This window comes from Haliotis asinina, chromosome 5 (assembly GCF_037392515.1).
Source record: "Haliotis asinina isolate JCU_RB_2024 chromosome 5, JCU_Hal_asi_v2, whole genome shotgun sequence".
NCBI classification, from domain to species: domain Eukaryota; kingdom Metazoa; phylum Mollusca; class Gastropoda; order Lepetellida; family Haliotidae; genus Haliotis; species Haliotis asinina.
This window is the reverse complement of record NC_090284.1, coordinates 20,972,012-20,996,589: the sequence shown is the minus strand read 5'-3', so window position 1 is coordinate 20,996,589 and position 24,578 is coordinate 20,972,012. Positions and strand designations below refer to the sequence as shown.

At 43.0% G+C, this 24,578-nt stretch overlaps 1 protein-coding gene across 1 annotated transcript; it reads left to right on the top strand.

The window, feature by feature from the left end:
• The first annotated feature begins 333 nt into the window (after window positions 1–333).
• LOC137283486 (leucine-rich repeat-containing protein 45-like) lies at window positions 334–22,824 on the top strand. The gene is made up of 17 exons (XM_067815012.1): window positions 334–440; window positions 1,639–1,728; window positions 2,353–2,504; window positions 3,141–3,202; window positions 3,835–3,905; window positions 10,994–11,172; window positions 13,048–13,176; window positions 14,171–14,342; window positions 14,879–14,956; window positions 15,273–15,408; window positions 16,067–16,144; window positions 16,667–16,778; window positions 17,438–17,508; window positions 18,387–18,572; window positions 19,261–19,434; window positions 19,660–19,807; window positions 20,215–22,824. Exons 2-17 carry the CDS (start codon window positions 1,643–1,645, stop codon window positions 20,403–20,405), a joined length of 2,025 nt encoding a protein of 674 aa, XP_067671113.1. The 5' UTR covers window positions 334–440; window positions 1,639–1,642; the 3' UTR covers window positions 20,406–22,824.
• Window positions 22,825–24,578: the final 1,754 nt, after the last annotated feature.

The following is a 24,578-nucleotide window of genomic DNA, read 5'->3' as shown; positions in this document are numbered from 1 at the left end:
TACCATGTTCTAATTCCACAACACCACCACAACAAAAACATCCACAAACTAAACACTATCTGCGCAATTTTACAATGTAATGTAATGTTTTGGGGTTTTTTTCATTTTTCGGCCTTTTGATTTTTCATTTTCGGCCCTTTTGACTTTTTTCCGTCCCTTTTGACTACAGAAACTACTTCTTCACTAATTAAATCAAAATTGACCAAACATAAATTTTTAAAGTAGTTTTGGTCTCCGAACTGATCAAATTTGAATAATTGTTTGGTGTTGCGCTTAGGGAAAGCTATCAATCGCTGTCTCACCCAAGGGGAGTAATTTATGTAGTTCTCATGGAAAGAAGATACGAATCTTGGGAAGCGTCATTGGTTCAAAATGGCGGCGTACTGAATATTTTCGAAGCAGTACGAAGGGTATTGTGTGGTGTTCTTAGTCCAAAAGGGGTAATGTACATGTTTACTACAGCACGTGTTCCTAGAAATATATTTGCGTGCTTTTAGAGTGATCTTTAAAGCCGATGCACTCACTGCATTTTTTATAACAAGTTTCCTACGATGGAAACGTGTCTCAACAAATCTTTTTGACAGTCGACGACGATTTTCTCTAAAGGCAACACTGCACGAATCGTTATGAAATTGTTTGTTATTTTGCCATTTCTGATTCTATCTTTTCTTTGAGCATTGTCAAAGATTTGATCCATAAAAAGATAAAATAATGACAACTAAAACCAGGCATTTCATGTCAAACATGAAAATATTTTTACGGAATTGTAGAACATTTAGCATGTACAACGGCGGTACAACGAGAAAGAAACGTTATTAGGTGTAAGGAAGGGGAATCTTATCGAAAAGGGCGGGGGAAAGTTACGATTTTTCCAAGTTGGTTAAAACTCACGAATATTCGTTACACTGCAAAATTGTGATAATTAACAGACTTGGGCCACATCCTAGTTACTGGTCAATGATGTAAACAACCACTAAGTATCATGTATTAGTGACCTCGGCAGAAAATGTCCACGAGAATAGGAGACGGCCCTATACATTGCTATCCTATCCATGGCTGTTGCATCAACAGATATGCCAGTCCCCACCTTTCCCCACCCTTTCCGATAAGATTCCCCTTTCTTACACACAATGTCATTATCTTCTCGTTATGCTGTGAGAATGGGAGACGCCCCAAAAAGTCAGTGGCGGACGACCATGTTTTTCATCGATCTCAAGTGCGATAATACACCTGATGGATCAAACAGTTGATAGATGCAGATGTTAGAGGGAGAATCTCTTCATTTAAAAACAACAAGCATACATACAAAAAGAACTGTTTGTATTATTTTTTCAGCTGATATTCGTAAGTACCGCAAGAATAGGAGATGCCAGTATACCCTGTTCCAGTCAGAGTTAAACCCTGGTATAGGGTCTCCATAACAGAACTGAAATTAGCATCAGTATCCAGAGACCAAATCCTCCATAAAAAAGGGAATTAAGCTGTGCATGTAAAGCCAAATTCCACTTAACAATGGAAAACTTCAGTTCGGAAGTTCATATTTAACTTGGTAAAATAACAAGCTGTCTGCACACTGTGTAATTTTTTCTGCATTGTGACCATGTCAATGTCCAAGCCATATTTTGCTTTTGGTTACAGTGAAATGGAAGACTTCAGACAGGTGTATGTTCGTTTGTGCAAGGACAACCATGTGGAAGCCCAAGACTGTATTGTGGAAAAACTTAAAAGGTGCACAAGAAACTCACTGGTCTCTTTCACATCATAATCCTAATAATGATTTGAATAATTTATGAAATGAAACATTCATTTGTTTTAGCCAAAAACTTCTTCTTAATCATTGTTAAACCAGATGATATAAGCATTTCGTTTCATCATCATAATCTATCAATCCAAAAAATACATAAGGACACTATCTCTTGGATAGACTGAGTGTATTTAATGAAAACTCCTAACAGCAGAATTATACACAGGTGGTTAGAGTTTTCAAAGAGTTAACTGCCCTTTTTTTCAAGTTGTCCTCCTTGATGATAGTGGTAAAATAGGCTCATAGAAAAAGATTGACATTTAGAAATGAGAATCTGAATGTTTGAAAACTTCCATAGTTGTTTAACCACCACCCCTAAAATTCTAGAATTTTTTTCTTTTTTTTTCAGCATCAATTTTTGAACTGATGCTTTCATTTGATTTGATAGGTTGTGAAAAAAATATCTTCTTGTTTAGGCAGTTCATGTCCAAACGATTTAATCGTAATCATCATGAACAATGATTCATCATTTTGTTATTTGAATATAATGCTTAACAGTATGTGTGAGTTTTCTTTACAGCTCATTTTTGGTGGTGTTTTTTATTCAGTTTGACTCATGCTGGCAGTAAGGGGCGGACAACTCTCGACCTATCTACAAACAGCCTCACTGCTAAGTCCTGTGCTGTCCTGGGAAAGGTCATTGCACCTGATCGAACATTTACAGAGTATAAGTTTGCGGACTGTATGCTCAGTGAGGATGGTAGGTTTTAGTTCATTGAAACATTTTGGAGCTGAATGTTATTCAGTCATCAATGCTTCATTCCTCAATGACATCCTCTGTGGTATGTTGGCTAGAGCAGGGAGGGCGAGGTAGCCTAATGGTTAAAGCAGTCACTTGTCATGCCCATGGCCCAGGTTCAATTCCCCACATATGGGTACAATGTCTGAATCCTTTTTCTGATGTCCCCTATCATGATTTTGCTGGAATATTGTTAAAAGCAATGTAAAAAGTTACTCAATCATTGTCAGAATAGGCCATTATCAACATGATGGCATGGTCAAACCACGACTCATTTATTTGTCATGTTTACAGACGAATATGAGATTGATCCAACTGGTGGAATTTAATGAATATTATACTCAAATTCAAAATAGCGCAATTAACAAAATATTCTGACTAACTATCTCTGTCACTTACCTGCAATATATCATGTATGGGTTATCCAGGGTATTAACATGCCTGCTTTGACTGTTAGCGCTATGAGCATCCTGAGTTGAGTTTGGCGCAATACAAATACACATATCATTATTATTATTATTATATGTTGTCTGTTGACAACGTTACATCTTAGACTGCAGTATGACTGATTATTCCTTCTTATATTTCTTCATGAAGCTCTCAAGGGTCTGTGCCAAGGATTCATCCACAATTCCTACTGTAAAAAGCTGGACCTGAAGGTAGGAAAGATATTGAATCTTCCCATATTTAACCAAATGCTTGAGTCAATGAGTAACACTTGAATCATGACAATTGACATGGACATGATGTAAGAATAAGATGGAATAGGTTTTGTTTAGGGGTTGTGTTTACAACTTGTTAGTATAAAGCAACAGTCTTTTTAGTTTAGCATCCTTGCCACCAAGTGATCTTAGCAACATAGTGTTTGTAAGTGGCATGCATTTTGCATGGACTTAGGAGTCACTTTAGTGCTAAGATTGCTTTGTGTAATTAAGACCATGGGCCTTAGTGCCAAGATAGACTTTAAGTTAAGCTTATTGTATGGCACTTATGACTATCTTAGTGCTAAGAGAGCTTAGAAAATATAGGCCCTGGTTCGCAGCATCATTATATATTAATGTTGTGGCATAGTATTATATGGACTAGCAGAACTTATTTGATTATAGTTTTTGTACAGAATTCTACTTGACTCTTTGGACAGATGGCAGACAGTGTGATTGTTGTTACTTATATTTACAGTGTCGGTGTTAAAATTGTACATGTTGCTGTTACCATGGATACTGTTGATATTTCTGTTACCGAGGCTATCACTGTTGATGTCGATGTAGCTGTTGTTGATACTGCTTTCCAGGGAAACAACATTCGAGGTGCGGGAACAGAAACTCTGGGGAAGCTACTGCGACAGAATCATTCCATTGTCAGGTAGGACTATAGTATCATAACAAATACCTTAAGTAATGTCAGTGTACAGATGATTCTTTTTCATAGAGATCCTCCTTGGGGTACTTATAAGCATTTAAATGTTCTTTAAATTCTCGCGACAGTTGTAACTATATTTTTTCAATAAAATATATACAAAACAAAAAACATCGTTTTTGTCTTGTGAGACCACCTCTACAGGGCCCCTGGCCCCGTGACAGCCAAGAGCAGGTAACTCTTCAGACTATAGCCTCCAGCAAAACACTTCCTTTTCTGTCGCTCGCCTATGCAGACGTGCTTCAGCGTTCACAGAGATTCTTGCTTACCAAAGACAAAGACAAGTACTAAGATGAGTACCTCAGAGGCTCAAACTGTATGTATGGTTTCTTTATTAGACGCATGGGCGCATTAGGAATCATTTTTTACAGTTTACTTGTTAAACTGTTGTAACTTTTGCCGTCCCTGTTGGTAGCCACGTGGTTAGCGTAATGGTGGAAGGCAAACCTTTTTTCCCGCCAAAACTTTTTAATTTTATGGCGGTCTTTTTAAAAAAAAGTAAGCTTGTGTAGCTATGCTTTTATGTACTTTATTCATGTTATCTCCATATTTACTACTATTTTTATAAAAAATATGTCGTAAACTATGGTGTCGTGGCACTTAGCTTTTACCTTAACTGTGTACGTAGTTTTAGTTTTAGCTTTGCGCCCATGCGTGTCTTGTTTTATTGTTGTTTATTATGCAACACTAGGAGGTTATTTGTTGCCTTGCAGTTTAAATCCTGCTCAACATGCAAATCCTCCATTCCGGCTAAGGACCTGCATGATGTATGTCTAAGATGCCTAGTGGAATGTCATCATGACGATCAGTCTTGTGATGGGTGCGCGGGGTTTACCCCTCAGACCAGAAAGTCTAGACACGCGGACTTCTTGTTCTATTCCAACCTACTGAAGGCGGGAGGGGGGGGATATCTGGGCTCAGGACCCTCCATCTAAGCGCTCCCACAAAAAGAAAGGCGCAGCTTCTTCTTCGGAGGGGTCGGTTAAGAAGGCCAGGGTGTCTAGGGACCCTTCCCCTTCTTCTGCCGTTGTATCCTCAGCACCTACCCCTACTTCGCAAGCACCATTAATCTCTGTTGATTCAATTAATGCCTTGTTTCAGCAACAGATGTCTTCGGTACAATCAATGATAGATTCGGCGCTGTCCGGTTTCCGAAAGGAACTTGACGCCCGATCTTCATTGAGCGGCCATGGTGGTTCAGTTGAGGGAGGCCGCGGCCCGGGCTTAGGCTCGGAGAACGCTCCTCCCTCTGGGCAGCCGTCCTGCGCTTCGGGCGTTCAGGCGGATGTGCCTAGGGCAGTCAACCCCAGCTTGTCCCGTGGGGCAAGTGGGGCAACGACGCCCGGTGTCGGCGGCTTGACCGCGGTCAGCGCGCCTAGTGCCACGGTGGGCAGGCAGCCTAGTGCTGCCCAGCCGCTGGGGGCATCGACATCCTATCCATTTCCTGGGCTCTCCGGTCACCCTCCGGTAGGGGGCTTGCCCCAGTTGCCCAGGCGACCTAGTTTGGGCTCTGGCAGGGGCGAACCTAGCGGCTCTGCCCTTCTTAGTCTCTCTGCTCCTTCGAGTTCCGTCTCGGTAGCGCCCTCGACAGGTTCGCTTTACGGTGAAGGTTCCCTGTCTGAGGAGCGTGAGGAGATGGATATCGAGGAGGAGGGGATTGGGGAGGAGTGCGAGTCGGAGGTCACGTACTCGTTCGATTCGTCCCTCAGACAGGTTAGAGAGAAACTTGCCTAGGTCTTACCTCAGGTTTCTATTCCTGTGTCGGAGCCCGACCCCTTGGAGTTTCGGCTCCCCAGGGAGGCGTTCGCGTCTACTAAGGTCGCCGAGGCGAGGTTGCGCCTGCTCCCATCGCTGGTCGGGGAGGTAGTGAATCCGCTCCTTTCGGGTACCCGGTCGCGCTTTGATCTCCCGGAGATTAGCCGCCAGTATCAACTGGATGAGGATTAGCTATTCGAACCGCCGGTGGTGGACGAGTGTGTGTACGTCTCGGTCACCCGGGGGGGTCCTCCTCCTCTTCCTTGGCCTCGGCCAGGCAGGGCCGGCGGCTGCCGCCCTTCTCCACGGCCGCTCCAGTGCTAAGGTCCGCCTATCGTTCCTTTGAGGAGCAATATAGGTGTGCGGCCCAGCAGCTGTGAGTAGTGGTCCATTCAGCTTACCTTTCTGCTTTGCAGGGGCAGCTGGAGGGCAGCTTACGGACGTGCACTCTCATCTGGCGAGGGACAGCATTAGGTGCTGTGCTAGCCAGATGATGGAGGCCGTCATGGGGTTGCGTCGGCTATGGCTATCCGTAGCCAGGTACTCTCCCGCTACCCAGCAGGCACTCCTGGCTCTGCCCTACAGGTTGGGATCTTCCCTCTTTCCTGGGGCACTACAGGTTGTGCGGGAGGCCGCGGAGGCTGTTAGCACTTTCAAGGACTCTAAGCCCTTGTTAGAGCAACCCTCCTCGTCTCGCCAACGGCCTCCCACTCTTGCTTCAGCTTACCCTTCGGCGCCAGCGAAGGAAGGTGCTAAGTGGACTGCTCCGCTGCAGCACAAACGAAGCAAGAGGGCGAAAGGCAAAGGCAAGGGGCCTGCGTTGCAGCAGTCGCAGCAACAGCAGCCTTTTCGGGGCACAGGGAAGCCTGCCCCGGCTTCCCGTTAAACATTTGCCCAGAGCCTTTGGTGTCCCCCACACAAGCAGGCGGAGAACTGCCGACGGTGGGGGTACATTGCCTTGCGCCAGAAGTCCCTGTAGGCGGCAGGCTGTCACTATTCCTTTCGGAATGGCAGGCAGTTACTTCAAATCCCTGGGTCCTGTCCACAGTCAGGGATGGCCATATGCCACAATGGAAGTGAGACCCTCCACGCTTCTCAGGGATTCGGCACACGCCGGTGCCGTTCTCCCGGGAAAAAGCAGAGGTCCTCCGTGCCGAGGTCCAGTCGTTACTGGACAAGGCTGCCATCGAGATGGTTCCGGAAGGTCAACAAGAAGACGGGTTTTATTCCACGTACTTCCTTGTGACCAAGAAGGACGGAGGGTTCAGACCGATCTTGAATCTCAAAGGGCTGAACAAGTTCATAGAGGTTCCGTCCTTCAGGATGGAGACACTGCAGTCAGTGATCTCTTCCTCAGAGACAGGGGATTGGCTCACGTCAATCGATCTCAAGGACGCTTACCTCCATGTTCCGATACACTCCGAGTTCAAGAAATACCTTCGGTTTTCGTTCGACGGGAAGTGTTATCAGTTTCGGGTTCTACGCTTCGGCATCTCCACGGCGCCGAGGGTGTTCACCAAACTTATGTTGATTCTGGCTCAGCTGGCCAGGTCACAGGGCAGATGTTGTCATCCGTACCTGGACGATTGGCTTTTGAGGGCCCTCAGGCTCCTGTTATCACACGATGCCACACAACAAGTGATGGACATCCTGTTGAAGCTCGGCTGGATCATCAATCTCAAGAAATCAGACCTGACCCCTACGCAGGATCTGGTGTTCCTGGGGGCATGGTTCAATACGGCTCAGGGGATTGTTTCCCTAGCCCCAGACCGCATCGTCAAAGTTCAGAGAACTGTATTTCAGTTTCTCGAGTTCCCCAGAGCCACAGCAAGAACTTGGCTTCATTTGCTGGGCACTATGGCGGCTACAGTGGACGTGGTCTGGCATGCGAGGTTGAGGATGCGACCCATTCAACAGGCATTAGCCCAGTTGTGGTCCCATTCGGAGAGCTACGAGACTATTCTCGAGACTCCCGCTTGGTTGATTCCTCACCTGCAGTGGTGGACGGAAGTCAGAAATCTGTCCAGGGGGATCCCCTTAGAGACACCGACACCTTCCCTCTCGATTCAGACGGACGCCTCCCTCACAGGCTGGGGGGGCGTCCTGGGCGAACAATCGGTCTCGGGCCGTTGGGCTGAGGACGAAGTTACCCTACACATCAATGTGTTGGAATTGAGAGCAGTCCGCCGGGTGTTCGAGAGCTTTGTGGAGTCAGTGCGGGGTCAAGTGGTTCGCCTAGAGATGGACAACCAGACAGCTATGACGTATATCCTGAAGCAAGGCGGCACAGTGTCTCCGTCCCTCCTTCAGGAGGCATGGCAGTTTCTGCTGTGGTGCGACCAGTTCGACATTCGGGTACTCCCCTTTTTTCTCCCGGGCATAGACAACGTCCGCGCAGATGTGCTATCGAGACGTATACTAGCCCCACACAAGTGGATGCTGCATCGGGGGATATTCGGGATTATTTCCCAGTGGTTCGGGTCATTCCAGGTAGATCTGTTTGCCTCTGGGGCGACGAATCAGATTCCTGTGTTTTGCTCAAGGATACCAGATCCAAGAGCGATAAGCCAACAGCGCCTTTCTGCTCGATTGGACAGACAGAGTGCTGTGGGGTTCCCACCAGTTCCTCTGATCTCAAGAGTCCTCTTGCAGCTGACCGCACAACCGGCTTGGCTGCTTGTGCTTCTGGCACCGCTTTGGTCGGCTCAAAGCGGGTTTCCGGTAATTCTCAGGTTTCTGGCTCAGCCTCCTGTACTATTACCCTTTCGACCGGACTTACTATCCCAGAACGGAGCGCCACACCCCAATCCCAGGATTCAGTGGGTGGCTTGGCTGCTGTCCGGAGTCGCCTCCATGCGAGAGCAATTCCTGCACCAGTTGCAGACACAATTCTGGCTTCGCGGAGGGATTCGACGAACGTTCAATATGAGGATAGATGGGCCTGTTATGCGCGCTGGTGTGTCGACAGGGGGATTCTCGATCCCTTTTCTGCAGATCTAGTATCTGTGTTGGAGTTTCTGCAATCTAAACTGGAAGCCGGTCAGGCCGCTTTTACAGTTAGAGGTTACTCCATGGCAATCTCTGCCTTCCACATTCCTGTCGATGGTGCATTATTGGGGCAGCACCCTCTAGTTCAGCGCTTTCTTGCAGGCGTGGACAGAATCCATCCGTCTGTCCGGCGGATTAGTCCCCCGTGGGACTTGCCAGTCGTTCTTGATTGGCTGTCCGGTCCTCTTTTTCACAACCTGTCGGCTTTGTCCCTCCAGCTGTTGACATGGAAGACTGCTTTTCTTGTGGCGGTAACCTCTGGCAGGCGGGTAGGCGACATACACGCTATGTCCGCCAACCCTGAATTAACGGTGTTTCACAAAGACAGAGTGAGCATTCGATTGCCAGATACTTACCGTCCTAAGAGAGATAGCACCTTTCACGTTACGGAGCCTATTGAGCTTCCCGCTTTCACGCAGCCTTCGCCGCCCGGTACCTCTCTTCGACGTGCTCACGTCTTAGATGTCCGTAAGACCCTTAAGGCTTATATCAAACGAACAAAAGACATTCGGAAGAATGATCAATTGTTCTGCTGTTATGGTGGCGGCAAGGCTGGCCTTCCGGCGAACAAGCAGACCATATCTAGGTGGCTTGTCTCTGCCATTTGTATGGGATACACCTCGAAAGGTCGTACGCCCCCTGAGGGTTTGAAAGCTCATTCGGTTAGGGCTGTGGCGACGTCTAAGGCATATGCGTCTGCCTTGCCCATTGAGGAGATCTGCTCCGCGGCTATTTGGAGCCGACCGAGCACGATCATCCGTCATTACCAGTTAGACAGACTGTCAAGCGAGCGTGCTCGGTTTGGCCAGTCAGTTCTCACCAGTGGGCAGGGCACGAGTGCCCTAGCTGATTGAGCTACCCTTGCATTTGATGAACGATCATTTGACGAACGATCATTTGACATTGTAGCTGCAACAAGTAGACTGGTGGTGGTGTCTTACTGTATACTTTCCATCTTTTATCCCGGTGGTGGGCTCTATTATGGTGGTGGTATTTTTTGCTTTACCGGTCTAGACTGTTTTCAGGTCTTCCCTAGCACCTTGGCCAGTGCATGAGAATGGACCCTGATATATCGGTCGCCTGTCTCGACTCCCGTTTTTTGTAAAAAAAAAAAGGGGGGGGGGGGGGCATTTTTTATAAGCACCCTACGACTTTCTCATAGAAATGTAGGGTTAGACCGTGTAATAGCCTGACCCTGGTCCGCACCCCCGCCGCAAGGCAAAGAAGGTCACATGACCAGGTAAGTTTGATTCCTTGTTACTTTCAGTTAAACGTAATAAAGGTTATCATCTTATGTCAGGTTTATGAGCAGACAGAATGCCTCTCCCTAAGATCAGTCTTTTGGAGTCTGTCTTATGCTTATAAGTACCCCAAGGAGGATCTCTATGAAAAAGAATCGAACAAACCTGTAGAGGTTGCAGATTCTTTGAATAGAGTCCTCCTTGCGGTAAGGCCACCCACCTCCCCACATTCTGTCCGTATTGCTTACAGAACGGAAGTGTTTTGCTGGAGGCTATAGTCTGAAGAGTTACCTGCTCTTGGCTGTCACGGGGCCAGGGGCCCTGTAGGGGTGGTCTCACAAGACAAAAACGATGTTTTTTGTTTTGTATATATTTTATTGAAAAAATATAGTTACAACTGTCGCGAGAATTTAAAGAACATTTAAATGCTTATAAGTACCCCAAGGAGGACTCTATTCAAAGAATCTGCAACCTCTACAGGTTTGTTCGAGTTTGAGGATGGAAATTTCTTGGCAGTCATCATTGAAGAACCAGATCATTTCTGAAAGTTCCATGGAGAATATTTCTGGTGGTATCTAAGTCCTCAAGCAATCAATCAACCACTCACTCAATTAACCATCCAACCAAACACTAGCGACCCAGCCAATCATATGTACATGACTGGTATTTCAAATACCCAGTATTTGTAGACCATGAATACACACAAAGTCAGTGATCTACTTCTCAGTCAGCAAGGCTGAAGTGGATGTCTAACAACTGATAGCCTTGGTCACAAGCTTTGTGTACCCCTCCGGCCATAAACGATAGATACACTATGCCCTTTTTTGAAAAAAAAAAAAATTTAATCCCAAATGTGACCCTCTATTAGACCAGCCCACATATTACGTAAGACAACTTCATTATTCCTTAACTTTAGACAAAATGGAGACACACACAAAGTATGACATAAAAAAATAGAGGTAAGTGTAAAAAATGTTTTTGTATATACAGCTTGTGCCTGGAATGGAATGCTATGGGTATGTTGGACATGGCATTTGCTGCGTTCTGTGATGGCGTCGGCTCCAACTCCTCCCTCCAGGCACTGGATCTCAGGAACAACCAGATCAACCACGAAGGGGCGTCCGAGCTGGCTGCTAACCTCAAGCGCAATACATCTCTCCGGGCTTTAGGTACATTAAAGTTTGTGGTAGATTTTGTATGGTTTTCCTGAATGTTTACTGCACAGTCCAACATGAGAGGTGGGATGGATGACTGTTCAATGATAAAGACCCTCTATGAGGTAATGGGTGAGGGTCAACTTGTAGATTGGCTGGTGATATTATACACATGGTAGACACAAGGGACTTGCTCAGTATATAGCCACATTTTCTGTGTTTTTTAACCAGTGTATTCGCATTATTTATATCATGTACATTTGAAGCTGTGTAAACCAACACTCATTCAGGCCCCCCTAAGTAATTGAAGGAATTACAGCAAATTTGAAGGAATTGCATCTCAAATGTAAACAAACGCAGCCCACTCGCGAAACAATTGCAGCGATATCGGTAGTTTAGCGGTAATAACAGAAACACATCGGCCCTATCGGAAGCAATGTCGGTAATACTGGAAACACGATCGGCCATCTTCGGAGATTTTTCGGTTGCGAGCGGAAACTCACGCAGCAAAACATGGCGTCGTTGGAAGAAGCACCCGTCTCGGTGAGATTTGTTTTTCGTTCCTACTATTACATTTTCATACTTATCCATCTTTGACCACCCGTGTTGAATGCGTTTAGGTATGAGGTGTTGTCGGGACAATAGCTTATGTTTTTAGGAAAAGATTGTCACTGCAGAAGAGTGTCACAAGTCATGCCCCTGGAGATTGTTTACATCTGAACATCGACGTCGTGCCGATGATTACGAACATCATGAACGTGCGCCATGAAGAAGTTTATGAGCCATAATTTTTCTTGCTACGAAGTGCAATTGACAAATTTAAACACATTTTACAAAAAAATGATGTTATATCTGGCGCACGTTCGTAATCATCGGCACGACTTCGATGTTCAGATGTAAACAAACTACAGGGGCATGACTTGTGACGCTCTCCTAGAGTGACTATCTTTTCCTAAAAGCATAAGCTATTGCCCCGACAACACCTCATACCTAAACGCATTCAACACGGGTGGTCAAAGATGGATAAGTATAAAAATGTAATAGTAGAAACTAAAAACAAATCTCACCGAGACGGGTGCTTCTTCCAACGACGCCATGTTTTGCTGCGTGAGTTTCCGCTCGCGACCGAAAAATCTCCGGAGATGGCCGATCGTGTTTCCAGTATTACCGACATTGCTTCCGATAGGGCCGATGTATTTCTGTTATTACCGCTAAATTACCGATATCGCTGCAATTGTTTCGCGAGTGGGCTGCGTTTGTTTACATTTGAGATGCAATTCCTTCAAATTTGCTGTAATTCCTTCAGTTACTTAGGGGGGCCTGTCATTGGGATTAAAGAAATAATCCGGTTTTGACAATGTGCCGGATTGTAGAGTTGATGATAAATGTACAAACCACAGACAGGACTAAGATTTTATGCCAGTGTTGACAACTTGCTGGATTGGACAGATGTCGGTTTTGACAGCTTCCAATGTCTAATGATACAGGTGTGTTACTTGATTTAGATTTAGGAGTTAAATGACGTTGCCTATTTGCTAGAACTATATCTCCATAGCTGTTCATCCCTACTGATTTTACAAAGTCCCAAGAAGTGTCATGTTAGTTGTAAATGTATCAGTATGAAATTGTTTGTCTATGGAAAGTTGCAGTTGTGACTACAGCATCTCTTGCTGACAGTTTTATGAAAATTTATGAGATTTAACACCAGACAGTTTGTGAAACGTTGCTTCTGATTGATGATTTTCTGACTTAATAAATAATTGTAATTTTTTTTAATCATTTACACTATTTGTCAAATATGTAACCATGTACAACAGCAACAATATAAATGATGAGCATGATTTCGATATTATTTGTGTTCAGCATTCTGATGTGTTTGTCTTGATCCAGATCTCCGGTGGAACAATATTGGTTTGTTGGGTGGACGAGCCCTCATTGAGATGCTGAAATCCAACAAAACATTATCTCGCCTTGAGTTGGCAGGCAACAATATTCCCTCAGATATCCTCAAATCTATAGGTCAGTCAGCTCTGTCACACTTTCATCATCACTGTGATGTTATTCTTGTATGTCATGAAATTATCCCAATGATGTAGAGCAGACTGAAATCAGAGTCTACTGGACCAGTTTGCCTTGTGATGTTGTAATAATGTGGAATAATGCATCTCTCAGCTGTCAGGATCTGTTGATTGCGAGATCGTACTGATCTCACTGATGCTCCTTGGGTCATCATAGGAGGCCGGGTAGCCTGGATATGAAGAGACTGTAATTCACTATGCAGAGTTACATCCCTTGGCTATGCCAGGAGTTAATGATCCTGGATTTGAATCCTGGTTTGCTAACATGTTTCTGGGCTCTTCAGCACCACATTTAAGCTTGTGGTATGCAAGACAATCTAAGATCTGTATCCTTTCTGGTTTACCTCTCACAAGCTGACATTCAATGATGTAACTGGAATTCACTTCAAAGCAGTATACAGGTATTACCCCACTCACTGCTTCAGTCATCATTCTTCACGAGTTCAGGTTCACTGGAGAATTTGTACAAGCATCGTTTGGTGGTTTGTCCTACAGAAACATGATTAAGCTTACTTATTATGACATGACTGAAATATTGCTGAACCTCTTCTCACTCTGACATGTTCAAATGACATTAGACCCTGATGGTCCTGGGTAGAATAGGCCTTCAGCAACCCATGCTTGCCATAAACGGCGACTATGCTCGTCGTAAGAGGCGACCAACGGGATCAGGTGGTCAGGCTTGCTGACTTGGTTGACAGGTCATCGGTTCCCAGTTGTGTAGATTGTTGCTCATGCTGTTGATCACTGGATTGTCTGGTCCAGACTCGATTATTTACATATCGCCACCATATAGCTGAAATATTGCTGAGTGCGGTGAAAAACTAAACACACTCAAATGACATTAAAATCTTAAAGCACAAATTCAGTGTTACAGTTACATCTGTCAATACTTCTTGTGAAGTAAGTTTTATTTCGTGTATGTTGTGTTTCAGAAACTGCTGTTGACAACAATGCTGACCGTCAGCTCCTGACGGAGAATCATCGCAAACAGACCCACAGTCTGTCGAAACACATCAGTCAGCTTGAACATGACAAGCATATCCAAATAGGGGATCTGATGGACACACTGGACAAACAGGAGCACCTCCTCCGCAAGTCCAAGCGGTGGGTAGAAGGGATGTAGTTATTCATTAGCTGTTGATGAATTGTACTTGTTCATGGATCAATGCAATATTTATACACATACATTGAATTTTGAGGGTTGTAGTTGGTGACAATATCGGATAGTAACTGCAGTATTTTAGTGATTCTTCATAAGAATACTTCAGAAGAGCCAGGTTATAATCAGTCTTCAGCAAACCATGTTTGTTTTAAGAGATGATTAATGGGATCGGGGGGTCAGTCTCACTGACTTGCTTGACACATGTTATTGTATTCTAATTGCGTAGGTCAATGCTCATGATGTTGATCACTGGATTATATGGTCTATACTTGATATATTGATGGACTGTCACCATATAACTGGAATATTGCTGAGTACTGTGTTTAACAACAAAAATCTTAAGAAGAAGAAAATTGAGTAACTGATGCTCAACTTCAAATTCTATGGAGTAAAATGTGCCTGTGCTTATATAATGATATGGTAGTAACATACTTCCTTGTTTGCAGACAATAATATCTTTTGTTTTGTTTTTTTTCAGAACTGCTACCCAGAGAGTAAATTCTCTTCAAGATGCTCTAGAGGAAAGAAAAGGGGCTTTCAACTCATTAGCAGCAAAGTAATCTAGAAATATTCAATATAACAATAGTCTTGAGTCTTTGTAATACTGGGTTATTGTTTTATGTAAGCAACCAACAATGCATTGTGCAATGGTGATTAAGTCTGCATATTGTAGGCAGAATTTACCGATTCAGCTCAGGCATAGTATATCCTTGATATACGCTGAATTCTTTCATGCATCATGAGTTCGCTTAAACCAACAGACTAGATTCAAGTGTGAAATATGTGTGAAATATGTTGAAGACAACATAAAACCCAACTAAACAATTAAGAGGTACATATTTAAGGTGGCTCAACATTTTCTCCTTCTCCAGATTGTCTATGACAGAGTCTGAGCTAGCCCTGGCTGAGCAGAAGGTCACTGACTGCAACCTCGTCATCAACAGACTGAAGAATGACCTATCGGAGAGTGCAGCTTCCCATGTGTCAGAGATGCGGCAAGAGAGGGAGGTTGGTGACTTGTCTGTTTGTAAGGAGAATTATGGTGAAGTTTGTCATGCAGTGATCTTTATCAGTGTCATTCCTCCCCTTGTTAGTGTCATGCTATGTCCCTTCAGTGTCATGTCATCTTTACTGTCATCCCATCTCTCTTAGGTGTCATGCCAACTGTCTTTAACTATCATGCTTTTTTTCTTTAATATGATATTTTGTGCAATGCATTCTCTGTTTAGTGTCATGCCCTTTCTGGTAAAGTGACATGCCCTTTCTGTTTAGTGACATGCCCTTTCTGTTTGGTGGCATGCCCTTTCTGTTCAGTGACATGACTGCACTCTGTAATGTTTCTTGTGTCTCCTGTCGTGATTTTGCTGGAATATTGCTAAAAGCGGCGTCAAACTAAACTCAGCCAGTCAGTCAGTCTCTCTTTAAGGTCATGTCATGTTTCTTTACCATCGTTCATTCTTTCTTTTAGTGGCATGTCAACTCTCTTTAATGTCATGCCAACTTGGTCTATTAGTAATGCTGAGAGGGGTCCATAAACTCTTTCTTTTGATGAAAAGCAAAAGCAGCCCAAGCACCACTTTCAGTTCAAACACTGCCATCCTTCCACAACCCTCTTCCGTAGAATGTGTGACAGTTGATTATCCCACATCTGGTTCATGTTGTCCAGGACCGAGCCAATGAGGAGATGAAACTTCTGAAGGAACTGTCTGAGAGCAGCGACAGGAACATCCAACTGCAGACTAAGGTAGATACACTCAAAGACATGAGAATATCATAATATCAATCATAATAGCCACCAGTTCCATCAAAATCAAGCTTCAGGTGGATATCTGATTAGGTCAAGAACCTATACAGCCTTCTTTGAGATCAAAATAAGACCCTGGAGACCTAACAAGACTTACTCAATGTTTCACAGAGGTGTATCGTAACTTAGTATGAAATAGTATTTCATGATATTGTGGTGACAACTTACTGATCATGCAAATGTTATACTAACTGGGGAAAAGTATTGCTGCAGATGCATTTACTTTCATTAGGGTTGTCATGATTGTGTGATATTTTGCTGGTTCAAACATTTAGTTTAGAAAGTGTTTGTTTCAGCTGTTTTACACATTTATATATACACTTATGAGGCAAATCAGTGTCATTTCTTGTGGGAATTAAACTATGCAAAAAGGCATGGGTCCTGTGTAAGTAATGATGTTAGATGACTACCATACTACTTACCTTACCACTGTCTCCAAGAAGAGTTGTCTCCCTTGACTAGGTGGATGACCTTGACCGGAAGTGTCGGAATCAGCAGGAGCAGGTGTTCGAACTGAAGGAGCAGATAACCCATCTCCAGGCAGAGCTCAAACTGAAGGGCACACAGTTTGATGGTAAGTACAATATTGTCCTTGTGTTCTGTTTAATGCTGCTCCCTGCAATGTTCCTGCTGAATGATGTTGTCTATTCATAATAAAGCAGGGCAAGACAAAATAGTGACTGACATTATGAACCTGGGTCAAGGTCAAATTACAAGACTTCCATCAAGTGGCCAAGCGTGGCTAAGTGGTCAGTTTATTTGCTCTGTCTGACATGTAAGGGTTAGTCACACTTTTTCTAAACTCCAAGGGGAGTAATGTCAGTGAAAAGCAGTATTAACGACAGTTCCCTTTGTGGTTTTCTTACAGACCTGGTAGTGAGGGGGAGTGGAGTGAAAAGGGAATGTATAACCCTGGGTTTGAATATGAGATTTGTATGTTTCTTGGTTTGTCTGTACCTGTGCCAAGTAAGCGTCGATGACCTTTGTTATTTACGGGTTGCTTCATGCTGTCCATAATATCTAATGTTAGGTAAAACAGTGAATTTACCCTCACTTCCCTCCTCTCCTTCTTTCCCACTCCCGGCAATACCTGGAATACTGCTGAGTTTGGCCTAAAAGTAAACTCACTCTTTCCCACTGTCTCCAAAACCACCACCTCACTGGATCTACGTATTCCATGTGACATTAACCTAGAGATATCCATGTATGTGCATGTTGGTGTTTCTCTGTCAGACCGACTGCAGCAGGAACGGCAGAGACAGAAGGATGCTGTGAGGGACATGGAGCAGTACAAGCAGAAGGAGGTAGGTTAACATGACAACGCTTTACGCAGCATATAAAATAATGCCCGTCCAACCGCTCAAAGGTGGGCGAGATTGCTGACTGGCAGTCTAAATTTACAGCTAGCCAGTCCAACGGTCTGGCGCAAATTTACATGTTCTGTACAATTAGGGTGAATTCTTGGTGTCTGGTTTGGTTAAATCCGTTTTGGGCTGTTAACATTTTTAAGTTTTTGTCTGGCTGGAATATTTCATACACTGCTTTATGATGTCATGATGTGTACTGCTGTAGGAAAACACTGAACACTGTCAAATCCCATATTCACATGTCTGTCGTTTTGCTGACACCAGCATAAAGCATTTCAGTTTGGGTGTTGTTGTGTGAAGTTGGTTTGTAGTTTACTGATTACTGAATCAGTAAAAAGGCTTTAATACTTCATGTCACATTATCGATTTGAAAGCGCTGTTAAAAATCAGCCTTAAAAAAATCCCAATTTTAAAAATAAACATTACCATTTTTTTCTCCTCTTTTCTGGATTTCAGGCCCCTGTTCCAGAAAGTGGATTTAGTGCTAAAGTGATCGTAAACCTATGTTAAGGCATGAGTATTAAGGTGTCCTTAGTACTAAGATCACTTTGTGCAAAGGGGTTCTGGCTCAGGGCATGAAATACCAATGGTAGTGATTCACATGAATGTTTGGTTGGACGACCTGGATGACACATTCCTTCAGGACAAGGAAGAAGGGAACCAGATAGCATTTTTCTTCATCTGTAGCCAGTAATAAAATGCTGAAAAGCAGATGTGGATGACAGTCTAATACCTTTGATCACCAGCCTTACACATCTTGATATGAAATTCACTGTTGTTGTCTGTCACTGATTGATTGTTCGAATGTGGTGTAGATCGTACGGATGAAGCAGGAAGGGGATGAAGTGGAGAAAGCCTTGAGGGAGAGGATCCAGAAGTTGGAAGAGCACAGAATGTGCCTGGAGGAAGAAATAAGTCGTCTGAAGACAGCAAACATGTCCGACCGCATGACGGCCGAGGAGCAACTCACACATACCAAACAGAGGATCAAGGCAGAGGAGGTAGGGAGGAATGTTATATGTCAGTAGCTAACCAGTTTAACTTTTACAAGAGTCGTGAGTGGAGTTACTGAAGCCACCTGAAGACACGTCAGATAAGATGCTCTGTACTAGAGCAGAATCTGTAATAGTGGATGAAGGTCAGGTTCACTGATTTGGTAAGGATCTCAACAATCATGATCACTTGTGTTCTGTAGTGTTGTGTCACCAGAAAGTTTTGTTGCGTTTGAGAATATTAAAAATTGTATGTTTTGTGAGACTTTGTTTGACAAAAACTGTATGGTATCATGAACATTATTCTCGCTAGGAACTATTACCCTTGTTCAAAACTGACATGAATGCACATTTTACTTTTGTGTGTTGTGTCAATATTCCACCATAACTCATTCTTGCAGATTTTGAAACAGTGTGGATGTTAGGTTCTTCAGTATGAATGCAGAAAATATTTCCATGACAATGCCGTGTTAGTGACTTGTGATCATTTATACTGTTAACCCAGGTGTGTTTGTCATCTTGTTTAGTCAGTGAGCTTTGAATGAAAATAATTGTTTAGCATATAATGTTCCGCTTTGAAACAGTGATCTGTAACATATTTGTAATAAATCTCAGCTGCCATCTGGAATAGCAAATGGTATTCTTGCTGATAGTAATAATTGTGTAGTAACATGTCATGTCTGTGTTCTGTCTTCAGGAGCAGCGTCAGAAGCAGCTAGAGGAGAAGATCCGTGTGCTGCAGACATCCAAAGATGAGCTGAAGAGTCACTGCAACCAGCAGGCCTCGTTAGTGTCGGAGCTGCAGTGTAAGAACTCGAACCTGACTTTGGAGCTGGAGACCCACAAGAGGAGGCTGGAGGAGATGGGACAGGTTAGTGAAGTGACTCATCACGAAGTTTTCATTTTGTGTTGGTGGTTGATAAGGGAAAAATATACATTATGGCAGACAGTTTTATAGAAACCTATTCCAAATGTTTCCTTGCAAACATTGACAATGATACAATACTGATATTGAGATGGGAGTGCTATCTGTACTGATCAGGCTGCAAAGTCCTTGCTTTACATGAACTCTTATGATGTGTCTCCATTTATGCAGGAGCTAGCTGAGAAGAACAACATCACCCTTGCTGAAGTGAGCAAGGTGAAGATGGACCTCAACAGTTCTGTGAACAAGCTGGAAGAGGAGCGACATCTTCATAACACACTGCGGGACAAGCTCAGTCAGACAGACAGACAGCTGTCAGGTAGGTCACTGTGTTGTAGCATTTTCATGACACAGGTGGGGTAGTTTGGCGGTTAAAGCCTTCGTTCATCATGCCAAAGACCTGATTTTAATTCCCCGTATGGGTACAATGTGGTGTCTCCCTACATGATATTGCTGGAATATTGCTAAAAGTGGCATAAAACCATACTCACTTACACTTCATGACACACTGCAACTGACAGAACTTGATGAATAAGACTTTGATGGGTATATCTTTTTAAATGAATTCACTGTTTCACTTGGTTTCACCTTCAGCTCTAACATACAAATTTGTGTGTTTTGTCCTGTATGAATGGTCCTTTCATTATCTTTCAAGCATCTACCCACATTTGTAGGAATTTTAGGACGTGTTGGTGACAGTGAAGACTTAAGTGGTGCATGTTTCAGAACTGATGCTGAAGAAACGAGAGCAGCTGGATCAGAAGGAGCGGGAGATCGTCAGTCTGGAGGAGCGGCTGCGAGCCCGAGATATGGAGATCGCTCGTATCAAGGAAGAGGAAGTTCAGAGGGCACACATGCTGCAGTCAGCCATCATGAACTATGTGTCCAAGACACCTTACTCCTCCCCAACAAAATGATCTCAGCTGTTTCTCCTGTCCATAGTGACGAACTGAGACCTTGGTGGTTACACAGGAATACCCTCTGCATGTCCATCTGGTCTTCAGATTGTTCTGGGTATATGGCATAACTAAATTTGAAGAGTGCATCTTCATTCTTCATGACTATCACTTCTCTCAGGACAAGAGAAGTGTTGGGGTAATCTGTTGGTCGTATTAGGCCAATGTGTCATTTGCCCAGTGAAAGGAGTTGCTGCCCTTTGTCAGACCAGGATCATGGATCAAGATCATCAAGCCTCATATTTGGCACCTTCATACCCATGTAAACATTGACGACCTTCATAGCAATGCTCTCCACCAACTCAACTAACTTGTCGTATTTAGCTGAAAATGTTCAGTGTGGTGTTAGACCACTCTCAATCATTAGACTAAATGTTTGATAGAGGAGAGTCAGCATACTTGTATATAGTAAATGTCTGTTCCACGACAGGTCAAACTTGAGTTAGTTATCATTGTTTTAGATTGCATAAGGGGGGCCTGTTCTGTCAAAACGGTCAGCTTTAAATCTGTTGAAATATTGCTAATATGAGGCCAGGCTCTCCTGCCTGTTTTGTATAGGTCTTGTGGAATCAGGTTGTGTATCATTATATGCTTATTTGTATGTATTTCATGTCTGTACATGACTATCAACCAAATAATCAACACAGGTGCTATCAGCACTGCCATCTATGACTGTTGAATTGTGAAGGGAGAAGAGAGTTTCAGCATGTATTGAACTTGGAACTCATTAAAGTACTCAATGGAGTCTGATTTATAAGACAAACCAGACTGGCACATTCCAATAGTCTGGTGGTTCTGCAGAGTTGAATCCAATACAAGACCTAGAGTGCATGGGCAATTGTGTTGGAAGTATCATGCCCTATGAATAGAAACAAACAGCATGTTACCAAATATGGATATTGATAGTATTATATAGATGCAGTAATATTGTTGGTCATTGGTGAACTATCTGCTTTCTTCATTGGCTTTTTCTGTCGGAAAAGCATTTCAGTCAACAGACAAGTCAATAATTGTTGCATGCCTTTGACTTGCCCACAGTGGTATTACTGGAATATTATTCAAAACAGTATGTAACAATTTCTATGAAAACCCAGTGAAATATTATTGATTCTCTTACTTACCGATATTAACAGGATCATGTGTTATGTATCAGGGCTGAGGTGAACTATGAACTGTTTAAACATAAATAAATGACCATGTGGGCAGTGTACAATCTCATTAATCTTGGTTCTTGTGAACACTAGGATCGGAGGACATCCTGTCGGAACCACTTTTCCTCCGACCAACTGAGTTTCACTTTCAGAGTGGGAAATTCACAGATGTGATAAACGTTCTGTTCATGCAGCCTCAACATTATTGGGAAGTATTGTCATTGATAAGTTTTCATTTTGTGCCTTAAAGCTAAAGACAGCTGCATCCTGACAAGCTCTTGTTTGTAATTTCATAGGTCTTCAACCTTTACCTTTGACAACATGTCCTCAGCTGTTGAAAGAACTAAAATCTGAATTCATTGAGATGAGGGTGTAATGGCCATCTGTCTTACTGATGTACAGATTGCCTGTGAGATAGATCATGTATACTGGCTAATGATCCGTCCATTACAACAGTAGTCAGTGTGATATTATCATGTTCTTTCAACTGAGTTGTCACTGTAATCTAGTACATGCAATTGAGAAAAACAGTTCCATAGGCATTTGGATGACTGGGTAGACATGTGATGATTAACACTTATAATCACTTTGCAAATTAGTTTTCTCCAACATACCTGTGTTGTGCCTCCATGGATCCTGGGTTCGAATAGATCCCTAACAATAACCACATGGGTCAGGTCAGACTTAGCATGTCATAACCCACTAATATAGATTGGTGCTCACAATATCGATCACTGAATTGTCTGGACTAAACTTAAAGGAGGATGCCATATAGCTGGAATACTGCTGGGTATGGGCTTTAAAAAACAGGGTGATGGGATAGCCTAGTGGTCAAACCATCCACTCATCACACCAAAGACCCGGGTTTGATTTCCCAGATTTGTATAATGTGTGAAGCCCATTTCTGGTGGTGTCCCCTGCGTTGGTATTGTTAAAAAGCGGCATAAAACCAAACTCACTCATGTCAAACAACAAACTTTGTTAAAAAGGAGACATCATTCTTGTAGCTGTTATTCAACACAGAAAATGTTACAGATGAGTTTACCAGTGGCCAGTCATGTCCTGTCCTCCATTGACTATGTGGTTACCTGACAAGTAATAATGTCGTCGAACTGATCTGTTATTTTATACTCTACACAAACATGTACATTTTCTGTGATATCTTAAATATTTACATTTTAGTATATTGTTGTTATACATGTATCACTATCACATTAAAATATGACAAGTATCAGTTGTTTGTTTTGTAAACAACTGTGGGCAAATTTCATTCTCCTCACCCTGAGAATCTGGTAACCTTGAGCTGTTGACCAGATCAAGTGAATACTTATGCATTGCATGGCTTTGTCACAGCGGGATGAGCCTGTTATTGTGAACTGATGCTCCTTTGTCAGTTGATTGTCAACATGTTCGAACAGTCAAGACAAGGAAGCCGTTTGGCATCTCAGTGTCGAGACATAGTCAGCAATGTTTTAAGTTTCTTAAAAAAGAAGCTACAGATGGTTTAATGTTTCTGATTCAGGCAGATTGAAAAACTGAAAGCAGCCACTGGGACAGAAACCGTGCAGTTGAACATGAAATAGAAAAAGTGATTGTAAAACTGGGTGTTGCAAGTGAGAGAGTAATAGTGAGGGTGAATTGGAATGTGCATGTAACTGATGTCTGTTCATTGTAAAGTTAGTAAACCAAGCTAGATAGCATATTACTGAATAAACTATTCATTTAAAACATGAGATTATTGGCAAACAGGCACAAGAAAGAAGGTTGTTTGGTTTCTTGTGCCTATTTTGCAAACATGTGAAACTTATATTAAAACACTGCTGATGTAGCTACGAGGTAACTCATCGTGGCAAATTCGACCAGAATTGATACAAGTATAGCCATTATGAGCAGTCAACGTGCTGAGTTCAGACCAGGAAATATGAACAAAAATTCCATGACATTTCCAGGTTCTCCACGGCCTATATGAACCCAGAGTAGGACATTTGGTGTTGGTATTCCCACCCTGAAGCATGTAACCTCAAATATGAATAAACTGTAGGTAAATAATATTTGCAACAAATAACCTGGAAAAAACACAACCCCAATTTTTCACTTTAAGCAATAACTGACAATCATAAACAGTTACATATTCAGCAACTAAGACATTGTAGCATATATTATGATTAAAATAGCATTTTCAGAGTAAAGTTGGAGCTGCAATGGCTGATTGGGTTAGACTGCTGACTGTGAGTGTTGGCAATTTCACTTACCTGGGTTACGGTTAATAATCTGCTGTGACAAAAGGTGTAAGAAATCCCCTATGAACCAGCAAAATATTACACTGACAAGTCTAAAATAGTCAGTAATATGTATTGACCAAAGAGCAAGATACCATGATTCAAGATGAAGGTTTCTAGTACAATACAGTTGAATCAGATCTAAAGTAATGGGTCATAAATATAATATCAACTCACAAAAGTCTTGGTTTGAGAGTGAGAAATAGCTATGCTGAATGGCGAACGGTCAGTCTTGGATGTGGGTCCATGTTTACAATCAGATGAAGAGGCAGACAGATGCAGATAGTCCAAATGATGAACAGAACCCCAGCTATTGTAAGTGCAAGCCCATGTGTGTGTGTCCCGTCAACACAACAACAGCCTTATATATACACAGTCACTAATTCTTGAGCATTCCAGCCAAGTATGGAACCTTCGCGATCGGCCTTCTGTTTACCAACTGTCAAAACACACACTAACGAAATAATAACTATCACTTAATCAAATTACAGAGAGCACACTATCGTAACCTATCGTAGGTCACTCGCTTGCTTTCTTTACCATTTGTACTAATTAACGTGTGCCTCGTCATGCTCCAACGAACAGTGACTTGGCTCGTTCTCAGCGCAACTTCAGTTGTGTTTAACAGGACTTCAGCCAGTTTACTGTATCAGTCGGAATTTTACAATGAATGAATCAATTATAGTAAGAATTAAGAGCAAGAA